Here is an 11,241-nt window from a genome sequence, read left to right on the forward strand (position 1 = left end):
ATATAATTTATTTATTAGGGCTGCGGAAATTAACGATTAATTCCTCGATTAATCGTTAATTTTTTTTATTTTAAAATGATTTTGATCGGTACTCACCTCCTCCACCGTCTTCCGTGAGTTCCGTCGGAGATCCGGTGACGTCACGGACATCGACGTCACTGGACTCCTTCCCCAAGTGGCTCAGTCGGTTTACCAAGGGAAGGGAGGGGGGAGGAGTCCGGACTAATTTGACTGCTGTACCAATACATGGATTGGCGTCTTTCTTTTTCTTTGTGTCACCTATTTAGGGTACACAGTGAGTGATCTGGCTCAGTCTGATAATCAATAAGACAACCTTTGGACAGGAGCTTAACAGTAAAGGGTGTATAAGCATACACTCGATGCTATAAATTATTGGCCACATTTATCTTTACATGGCTAGCATCAATATGTCTCAAAACGGAGAAGCACCTGTATCTAATTTTACTATAAGTGTGAATTTGTTCAAAAGTTTGTCTTATCTGTTTTCTCTAGTCACCTTCCAGGACAGCATTAGAGAGATAGGCTCCTCCCACCGGAACAGGAAACACATCACCCACACTTAAAATAAAAAGGAGCACAAGCCTAGCACGCTTCAGTTATTTTGTGTTTCCTCAGGCCGAGCAGGACATCGTTGTGATGACATGGTGATCAGTTTATGTGTATTAGTTAAGTTAAATGTGTATTGGTATTGAGTTATGTTTGAGTGCGTTATGCTGTGTGACCTGGTTAGGGAAAGACTATCAGCACCATCCCTCGTTATCTCCCATTGTTCTCTGAGGGAGCTCAGAACAATGACATTCTGGCCAGGCTTCTGCTATGGCTGTCTGGAGTTCGTTAGCAGGTGGACACCTGTGGTGTTGAGCAGACCGATGGTCTGGGAGGAGGGGAGGTGGATGTGATGGGATTATTTTCTGATCTGATCACTTGCTGTATATAAGTTTGTGCAGTTGCTCAATAAACCAGAGTTTGTTTACCCTACACTCAAGCCTTGGCTAGTGACTGGGGAAACTGGGAGCTACAGATCAGCGGGTTCCAATATCTCCTCAGCAAGGAAGAAGACAGCGGCGGACATACTCATCCTGAGTACGGGGGTCCGTCACAATCGTAACGTTTGTTATTTTTCCTAGGCCTTCGTGCTAGTGAGCAGGGGCTTCCCCCGACATGGAGTACAGCAGAGGGTCGGTGGACCTGGGGTATCCATGAAGGGGGGCTTCCGGGACAGCCCCAACTGTCCAGAAAAGTAATTGCCTATAGTTTACCGGCATAAGTGTATGCAGGGCAACTACGCTTCTTTGGTGTGGCGGACTCAGGGGAGTTCCCCCAGGGCGAAAAACCTCTGCTTCAAGCAGCTGTGTATGGCGTGTCTCCTACCTGCAGCTTCGTGGGGCTACAGCGGCATCCTCCGTGTCTCCGGGCGGCCGTTGAATGTGCAGTGCGGCGGCCCTCGTGGAGACGGGGAAATGATACTCCGGCGGACGTGCTGTAAGGGCGGAAGTGGCGCTCGTCGCGCACTTCCGGCGCGGGGCGTCTGACGTCACTTCCGGGTACGAGGGTCATGGGACCTGGCGTTTCCAAGCTGCAGCAACCGATCGGTCCACGCTACAGATGGCCAACATAGCTGAAGCAGTGGGTCGCAAGGCCCTTGCGGTGCCCACACACGCAAGGGGGGGCACCAATGGCAGGGCACAGGAGCTGGAGGGGCCAGGGGGCCCAGCGGGAGACTCTACTACCATGATGACATCATTTGATCTGAGGATCCTGGTCCCGGCAGCTCTAAGTTAAGAGAGGGGGAGTTCCCCATTCCTTTTACCGGTTATTTCTCAGTGTTTGGGGGCATGAGAAATGGGGTTGACACACGTTGGAAGATTGTTGTTTTTTAACATAGCTTTGTCGTTTTTGTTTTGCAGAAAACAACTGCAGCAAATCGATCTGGCTATAAGAAATGTGCACAATGCTGTGTAAAGTTTTCCTCCACATCCACAAAAAAACAAAACCCTGTGCCAGTCTTGCATTGGAAAACTGGTCAAGGCTGAATCTTCCAGCATGTTTAAAAAGATTCCTTGCGAGAAGAAAGGATGTCAGCCTTTCAGTCATTCTGCACGGTGATACAGGATGCAGATATGACTGGTAGCCATGCGGTGGCAGTTCCTTCATGTACTGGGCCGCACGTTCCCCTTCAAGCGGCCTCACGGCCGAGTAGTGTATCTGAGAGGGCTGCTACCGTGTCGGATTCTTCCTCTAAAGGTGGATCCTGGTGCTAGCAGCTCTGAGGTGGACAGGGGTTTGGCCCCCCATGCCTATTCTTTGTCTGTCAGTGTTTGGAGACATGAGGGACTGGTTGACACCTTTTCAAGTTCTGGTGTTCATTGGGCTACGTTTTTGTGTGTTTTGCAGAAACAAACCCTCTGAAGGGACTTTGTCTTCTATCTTCCTCTATGTATGAGGTGGTATGAGTACTTACCTGGGTGTTCAACAAAGGCGCTGGTTTGATGTTTGGGAAACCAAGGCCTCTGAAAGAAGAATGCTCATCAGTCAGCACACATGGCAGTGATGGGCAGCCTGCAACATTAAATATCCCTCTTCCAAAAAAACCACTGTGCCAATCCTGTGTAGGGAAGCCAGTGGTGGATGAGTCGTCAGGCATGTTTTAAAGCCTGATAGACTGTGGGAGGAAAGAGATGATGTCGACTCTTCAGTCATTTTACACTGTAATGCAGGTTGTAGAAATGATTGGGAGCCAGTCTCTTGATCAGGGACCTTCTGGTTCAGAGAATGCAGGGAAGAATGCATGTGCCGTACTGTGGGTAGGGCACAGTGGGGGGACAGGAACTCCTGGGAGGTGTAGCGATCTTTGAATTTGAGGAGTGATGCATATTCCTATGCGGGCCCAATATAACAGAGTTTCAGCTTTAGAGAGAGCTTCATTGGTTCATGGGGTGGTTATGTATCTCAATATCGGGGTATACCTTGTTTTCGATACTACTATACGGCCTCTAATTAGAATCAAGTTGCATCCTCAGTGCAAACATCGTTGGCCCAGGGGTGAGTTAGGTATATCGGTATTGAAATATAATGCTATATGCCCTCTAAAAACACCCAATTTGACTTCTTTTCATTACTTATAAAATCTCAGTCCTGATTGATATCTGGTTGTGGGGTGTTTTTTATACTTTCTCCATTATGGCGTTAGCAGGAGCATCATCTGTCCGTGGGGCAGTTCTGAAGCTCGGTAGGATGTACGCCTTAAGTTTTGCCATTAGGTCTTTCTGGACCCCGTATACCATCCTCTGCTTCAGTGGAAGCATTTTTCTTTTTTCATAAGATGAGTTATGAATTTTGGTATCTGTGCATACTACGTGTATGAGTATACTAGACTGCCTCCAAAGCAACCAAATTTCTTTTTTTGTGGAAACATCTTTGGTTCATAGGGCAGTTGGGAATCTCAGTATTTCTGCATACCTTTGGTATTAGTGCTTACATACTGTGTCCGGAATAACCACTTTACTGCTTAATTACGTTTTTTCGTTTATTTTTTTTTTTTCTCTCATAAGGTAGTTATGAATTTGAACTTCAGTGTATGCGCATTCCATGTGTATGAGCACATCAGTCTGCCTCCAAAGCAACCAACTTTCCATTTTTGTGGAAATGTCTTTGGTTCTTAGGGCAGCCGTGAGTATCAGTATATGCGCATGCATTCATTTTTGGTGCTCATATACTGTACCTGGTATAACCTTTTTTGACTGCTTAAGGTAAGCATTTTTGATTCATAAGGTAGGTATGAATTTCAGGTTCTGTGCATACCATGGGTATGAGCACATTAGACTGCCTACAAGGCAACCAATTTTTGTGGCTCAAGAGGTGGTTATGGATGTCATCCGTGTTCCTTCTACCCGCAGTTGTACTGCTACACTTCAGGACCTTGACTCGATGCAGTAAGGCATCATGGTTGGGATGTGTTGAGGATCTCAGTATGGGAGACATCTGAGTTCTTTCGTATATCTAAACAAACCGTCTACACGGTAACTGATGACAGTTTCCATAAGGCGTTCTTGGTCGCTGTGTAGGTGTGAGGCTCAGTATTATCATCTGAGTTCATACTTTGTATAGTTATGTAACTATACTTTCTACACGATAACTGTTTTCTGCTTTGGGAAGTCTTTACCAGTTATGATGTGGTTATGAAGCTCAGCCTTGGTATTATCATCCAAGCTATACTTGGTGCATGGTTATAGCCACATGTTAGTCACTGCCGTGTGGATATGATTACGGGCTTTCCTAGAAACTCAGTTGAACTAATTGTAGCATGTTCTTTAAAATTACTGCATTCAAAACAGCTTTGCTAGTAGCCATGGTTTAGCGAAATGTACACTTTGCCGATTTTGGATCCCTATAGCACAGGGACAAATTGTATTAAAACCAGTCCCGGTTTTTCCTATGGCAATATGTCAGGGAACGCATGGTATGGCAGTTCCCACCATTTGTACCAGTACATCAGTTATGGGAGAAGCAGCCTTACTAGGCGCGGGCATTCGCTTGGCCTCTTTATGGGTTAAGCGTGCAGGGGCTACACCAGAGCAGGGCTAACTGGTCCAGGCTCTTGTCGTTGTCAAGTACTGTAGAGTTGACGTAACGGTCAACCAAGATCAGGCTTTCGGGGGAAAACCCTTTACACTGTGGTCCCCCCCCCGATTGGGAGTATGGTGCTCGCTTATCCTCTCTAATGATGTCCTGGAAGGTGACTAGAGAAAATTGGAGTTACATACCTGGTAACTCTGTTTCTAGGAACCTTCCAGGACAGCAGGAAAGGTGACATAGAAAATTGGAGTTACGTACCTGGTAACTCTGTTTCTAGGAACCTTCCAGGACAGCAGGGATTCCCGCCCAATATGGTGGAGTTATTTACTATGCGTTGTTATGCAATGTAAGGTTATATATTATTAGGGGGGAATATATGTGTATATGTATCTATAATTCTATGAACGAGTGCAATATGGTATCCTTCGGTTCTTATGTTTTTAAATGAAGCGTGCTAGGCTTGTGCTCCTTTTTATTTTAAGTGTGGGTGATGTGTTTCCTGTTCCGGTGGGAGGAGCCTATCTCTCTAATGCTGTCCTTGAAGGTTCCTAGAAACAGAGTTACCAGGTACGTAACTCCAATTTTTCTAGATGTATTCATTGTCGTTTTAATTTAGCTCCAGCATAAATCAGTACATACAAAATTGTGTGCATATATGTAGAGAAATTATATTGATTTACATGAAATGATAGGTTTTATTCTGAACATGCACTGGAAACATGATAGCCACAAAGGGTCTTTTATTGTGCCAAGTGTTTTATTGACTAAATTATTCATCATTGCTAATCAAATACACTGGCATGGACAGGTCTTTAGCTTTCTTTTAAATGTGCGTCAGTTTGCATGCCATGTCCAGTTTGCATGCCATGTCCGTCACCGGGGGCAGCGGAAATTAACGATTAATTTCTCGATTTAATCTTTAAACTTTTTGATTTTAAAATTATTTAGATCAAAAATTAAAACACCTCCGCCGGCTTCCGGGAGTCCCGTCGGAGATCCGGTGACGTCACCGGACTCCTCCTTTCCCCAAATGGCTCAGTTGGCTAACGAAGGGAAGGGGGGGGAGTCCTTCCCTTCATTAGCCGACTGAGCCACTTGGGCCGGTGAGTTTGCCCAAGAAACGTGTTCTGCACGAATGCCAACCAAGGCATTGGCCTATAGACATACCGCACAGCAATTAAGTAATAAAATGAACTAGGATCACACTAATCCAGCACTTTATTATTCTGAGTTTCCCCACTCAAGCGGCGGTGAGATTAATAATGTGCTGGATTAGTGTGATCCTAGTTCATTTTATTACTTCATTGCTGCGCTGTATGTGTATAGGCCAATGTAGTTGGATCTGTATGTGTGTTAAAATTGAAATCGATGAGAAAAAAAAATCACAGGTGATGGGTGTTTTCTACTGCTCCCAGTTTCTGAATGAAGAGGTGTGGGATCAAGGTCTTTATGGCCAAAGCCTGTGTTGCTTGAGGACAGGAAGGAGCTTACTAAAATGGGGGGGGGGATTGACTTTCCAAAAGTCAGATTTTGCACAGAACACTTTAGGGAGTTCTAGCAGCAGATGGTGTGATGAATACTGGGAGTAAAGTTCAGGCACCTTGTTGTTCCTCTTGCATTGCAAACCTTATACTTTTTCTAGTGTGAAAGCTGCCATTCCTACTCGGGTGCGGAATTACTATCACCAGACGCTCTGAACATGCAGTTCCGGCCGTTGGGCAGGGTTTTGACAAGCAGCAGGGCTAAATGTAGAGCAGTTTTATTCAAGTGATCTAGCTGGCTGTACAGCCAACCAGATAACTTGTAAGTTGGCTGCTTTTTACTACCTCCCCCTCCTCCTTTTCATGGTACGTGCGCCCCAACCGCCATGGCATATTACTTCAGGATTGGGAGCAGACCTGAGAAAGTCCATTCTCTGATTTGGTTCTGAGCAGTGACACAGGAACGCTGTACTCGCGCCTTCCTGTCCCAGTAGATTGAGCACTATGCTGTGCTCCAACTCCTGTCGTGTAGGGCAGGTTCCATAAAGAAAACCCTAATAGGTTGGACTTGATGGACTAATGTCTTCAACCTCAAATACTATGTAACTATGTAACCTGTCGCCTCCGAATGTGACCATATATGGGCTTGTTAGTCCCTGTGTGATGGGAATAAAGTTGTTACAAAAAAAAGGTAAATAAAAAGTATACAAAATAAAAACTATAGTGAAAAAATGTTTTTAAAACAAACACGTGTGTGTGTGTGTGTGTGTGTGTGTGTGTGCGCGCGCGCACGCGCTCTCCCCCTCCCTCTCTTAATGTGCATTAAAGGAATTTGCCCTCTCTCTCCTGCTATACTTAACTATCTACGAACAGTCCTTCTCCTCCTCCGGTACAGGTGTACCATCTGTACCCCATGCTGCCATCTAGCGCTGAGCTTTAGTCCTTGGACAAGTTGGTTGTGTTTGCTTTTTTTGTTTTTTATTTCCACACCCCTTCTAAACTAGATTCCTAGTAGTCATGCCTCTTTTAATAGTTTGTATTCATTGTCTGATTTAGGCATGCAATGGAATCCCAATTCCAGACTCCATAAGCCTATGGGGGTTAAATTTGTTGAACGCAATCTGCCATATATTATGCTTGTTTCTGATCTTGTTTGCATGTCAAGGGTGGTACAGCTCCCATAGACCACATAGCTTAGGTTGATTTCTCCTCTGTGCCATTCATTCTCGGACAGTCTCGGACTTTGTTTTGTGAATGGCCAGGGGGAGTGGGAGGCAGAGGCACAACCCCAACACCTGGGATCTGAGACATGCAGTGCTTACAACAGAATGGCCCCAGAAGTACAGCAGAAGCTGTAGTATTATATAGCAAGTTGGGCAATCTACTATCTGGACAACTAGCATCTTCTAAATGGTACTGGCATTGGAATCTGGGGGAGATGCATATGACAGACTGGCCATTGGGCTGGTTTGTCACAGTTTCTCCTCTAGGCTAACAAGCTCCCCATCTTGGTGAGATACACTCCTGTGATCCCTATGATGCTTGTAGCATTACAAGTCTACCTTTTGGAAAATATATCCTTGACCCTGGAAAGCCTGCATCTCTTGGTGTGAGGGGCTTTGTATTTCTCCCTGTGCCTTTTTGGTTGCTTAGATTTTGAGGTTTTATTAAAAACATATACCCCTATAGAGTTTTTATAACTATGTTGTTGCATCTGTGGATGCTTCCTTTGGTCGCCAAGTTTTACAGGCGGCTTGTAAAGCTATGAGGTGAGTGAAAATCACTCATCCGCATAGTTCGTGCCGCCGTGTGACAAAACTGTCACACGCCTGTTCAATAGATCGGGAAGTGAGTGAACACATATTGTTGCTCGCTCAATTCTCGATCATCTCCTTGCAGTGAGCGGTGACTCAGTCATGGCTCCCAGCAGGGATATCCCCCGCTCCGATCCTCCAGCACTGACTTGATGAACCAACGGGAGGGGGTGGGTACAGCTGGCTCTGCCTCTAGATAGGCAGAGCCTGCTGTCATTCATGCAGCTGGGTGGATCTTGACAGCATTGTCGGGATCTGTTCCAGCTGCGGCAGTCTCAGTATACTGCGAGCTGTAGCTTGCGATTATACTGAGTTTTGGAGAAAAATAGACACCGGCACTCCAATAGTAAATCAATTACGTCTATTTATTTATTGACATACATCAAAAGCAAAATAACACACATTACTATGTGTACTAAGTGTGTTATTTTGCTTTTGATGTATGTCGATAAATAGACGTAATCAATTTACTATTGGAGTGCCGGTGTCTATTTCTTTTCTGCATTACTTTGACGGTGGCCATCCGTCGACTGAGCACCCAGGATACTTTGTTGGAGTGCAATGGGTACATGGACTGTATACTGAGTTTTGGGTCACGGGAGGATGCTAGTATATGTCCTCCCGTGACCCTTAAGAGAACTATGGGGAAAACACTTACCCCATAGTTGTCCTTTTAAGTTTGTGTGAGCCAGAGTTTTTTATGCAGTTTGTTCTCGCCGCTTGGACACTTTTTTGAGACATCCCATCAGTACAGAGATCCCTGCTGTGTCCTTCAATGAATAAGAGAAAATAGGATTTGTTTTGCTTGTTCATTGAAGGACACACACCCTCCCTTTGGGTATTGTGCCTTAGTGCTACTGCTTTTTGACTAAGGCCTGGTTCACACCTGGGCGCTTTGTAGCGCGTTCGAACGCTCTGCAAAACGCTCAAACACCGAAATCACATGATTTCCTATGGGTATGGTTCACACCTGGGCGTATCACAGGCCGTATGAACGCTACAAAACGCCCAAAGAAGTACAGGAGCTTCTTTGGGGCGTTTTTGTCACGCGTTTCCATTGGGATACAGCCAAGTAGCCCTCGGAAACGCGCGTTTTTTTGATTGCGGTAAAACCGCGCAACAAAAGCGCATATTCGATACGCCTAGATGTGAACCCAGCCTAACTGAGCTGCCTTGGATGGGTGTGTGGCCACCAGCAGGAGCCACTCCTAGAACAGAGCTTTTTTTGCCTAGCGTCCTACTCCTGCAACTGGCGGCATAATCCATCAATCAGTACAGAGATCAAGATCTCCCTTCACTGGACGCAGAGAAAATTATTTTATGGGGAGTATTGGAAATTCCCAGTCTTTCTAGTACATGTGCCTGCATCCCTCTTTAGAAGTGGGGAGATTATTGCAGTTTATACACTGAGTTGTCGGGGTACAGGGTTTTTGAGATTTTACAGTGTTGTGACATCCATACTTCCAGATTTCCTAGTTGTGCATCCTCTCCTAGTAAAACCATATGTTAGCGTTTTAATTGCACGTTTGTTTGGGGGGGGGGGTCTTAATTTCTGGAGTTGGGCTTTATTATCTGTATGGAAAGTATTTCACTTCATAGAAAAATTGACTTAAGTGATTTGAGTTGTGGTTCTGCATGAATGAACAATTTAATATTAACGGTGGCCATCTGTTTTAGTGACACAGTAATCGCACGCGCACTAACGCGCGCGCCCGCACTAACGCGCGCGCCCGCTAAAAAGTTCACTCTATAGCAGACTCTTCTTGCAGTGATGGTGAACTCTAACTGTGCAGCCATGTTAAATGGGCATAAGCTATTCTACTGCTGTCCATGCATGCTAATGCTGTCCATGCTAAAACTGCAAACTTGCATCATTTTCCTAGGTTCTTTCTCCTAAATGGACAGTGGCTATTGGATAAGGGTTTTTTAGGGGCTTGTTCTATGGAAGCATTGGGAGCATTATACACCTCTGTACATACAGTATGTGTTCTTCACCTATGATGTCTACTCAGATTTAATTTGGCTGTAGCAATCTTGACACTTATTAAATTATTTTGTCTGAAGGAGTTTTATGAATTTATGCTTTCGTCTTTTTTTTAGGTTCAGCTATAACAGGTCCTGTGGCAAAGGAATGTGCAGACCTGTGGCCCAGGATCGCCTCCAATGCTGGAAGCATTGCCTAAACATGCCATCTGTTTATCAAATAAAAATACTTGTAACAAAGTTTTTGGTTTTTGTTTTATTTTTGTTCTTAATTTATTGGGAAGAAAGTGGATACATAAAGAAAGGAAAGAGCTAGTAAAAGTAGCTCAAGTGAGGTCTTTAACTGCATTTTATTTTGGGTTTGTTTCTGTGTTTTAAGTGACCAGTAAATGTACCTTATTTAGAACAGGCAGGCTTAACGGATATTGCAACCAGTGCTAAAGAAGTGTCAGGTGTGGAATTCCTATCAGCCAACGCCTTGGACATGCAGTTCTGGGCGCCGGGAAGGTATTTTGTTTTTTTCTTTTAGCCCTGCTTCGGGCAAGCAGAACTAAATGTACAGCGAGGAAGCGCCTTTGTACAAGTCATCTTGTAAGCAGCCCGCTTGTCACTCCACCCCGACGCCCCTCCCCTCCATTGTCCTCTCTTGCTGCCTCTCTCTCCGACGTGGCGAATTAGTTCAGGAGATCGTGCTGGAACTCCTGTATTGGAGGTGACAGGTTCAATAAAGAGAACCTGTCACCTCTGAATGCTATTGCGCAGGGGCTTGTTAACCCCTGTGTGATAGCAAAAAAGTTAAGTAAAACATTTATAGAAAAAGTAAACAAATAATGAAATTAAAATTTTACAAATGAAACCAACCATATCGCCCCCATCATCTGCATGCAAATAAACGGAATTCCACACCCTTGAGTTTCTTGGTGGGCATTTTGTGTGCTGCCCCCATTCCACTGTGCCACATTGTGGTAGCTGCACTCTTAACATGCCCAATGTGCATTAAAGGTTGAGTTAAATTTACCAAATAATTTGGGGAAAATGGAATTACCCACTCAAATTTGGCCCCCTTCCCCACCCTCCCTGCTCTGCTATACTTGCCTTTCGGCGAACGGTCCTTCCCCTCTGCTGGTGCAGGTGTATTATCTGTACTCCGTACTGCTGTCCAGTGCAGCCCTGTGCCATGTATTCTGAATTACGCTCGAAAATTGCGAGCACTCGGTCAGCAGTCACCTGACAGCACTGACAAGTGAGGAGCTTTTTCTTAACCGTCTAATATGGTTTTGGTTAAGATTATTTTTTGTATCACAAGTAAATGGTCATGAGGGGCAAGTAGATTGGGCCCCCACTTCTTGGATGAGGTTTTTTTTTTT

At 44.9% G+C, this 11,241-nt stretch overlaps 1 protein-coding gene across 1 annotated transcript in view; it reads left to right on the top strand.

Annotated features, from left to right (window-relative positions):
* RPL23 (ribosomal protein L23) overlaps positions 1-10,111 on the top strand; it is a 36,972-nt gene extending 26,861 nt beyond the window's left edge. The window contains exon 5 of the mRNA XM_018574004.1: positions 9,992-10,111. Coding sequence (XP_018429506.1) covers positions 9,992-10,074 — 83 coding nt within the window. The 3' untranslated portion in view covers positions 10,075-10,111. The remainder of the gene's footprint in view (positions 1-9,991) is intronic.
* Positions 10,112-11,241: the final 1,130 nt, after the last annotated feature.

This window comes from Nanorana parkeri, unplaced genomic scaffold (assembly GCF_000935625.1).
Source record: "Nanorana parkeri isolate BGI_ZX_2015 unplaced genomic scaffold, ASM93562v1 scaffold2670, whole genome shotgun sequence".
NCBI classification, from domain to species: Eukaryota; Metazoa; Chordata; class Amphibia; order Anura; family Dicroglossidae; genus Nanorana; species Nanorana parkeri.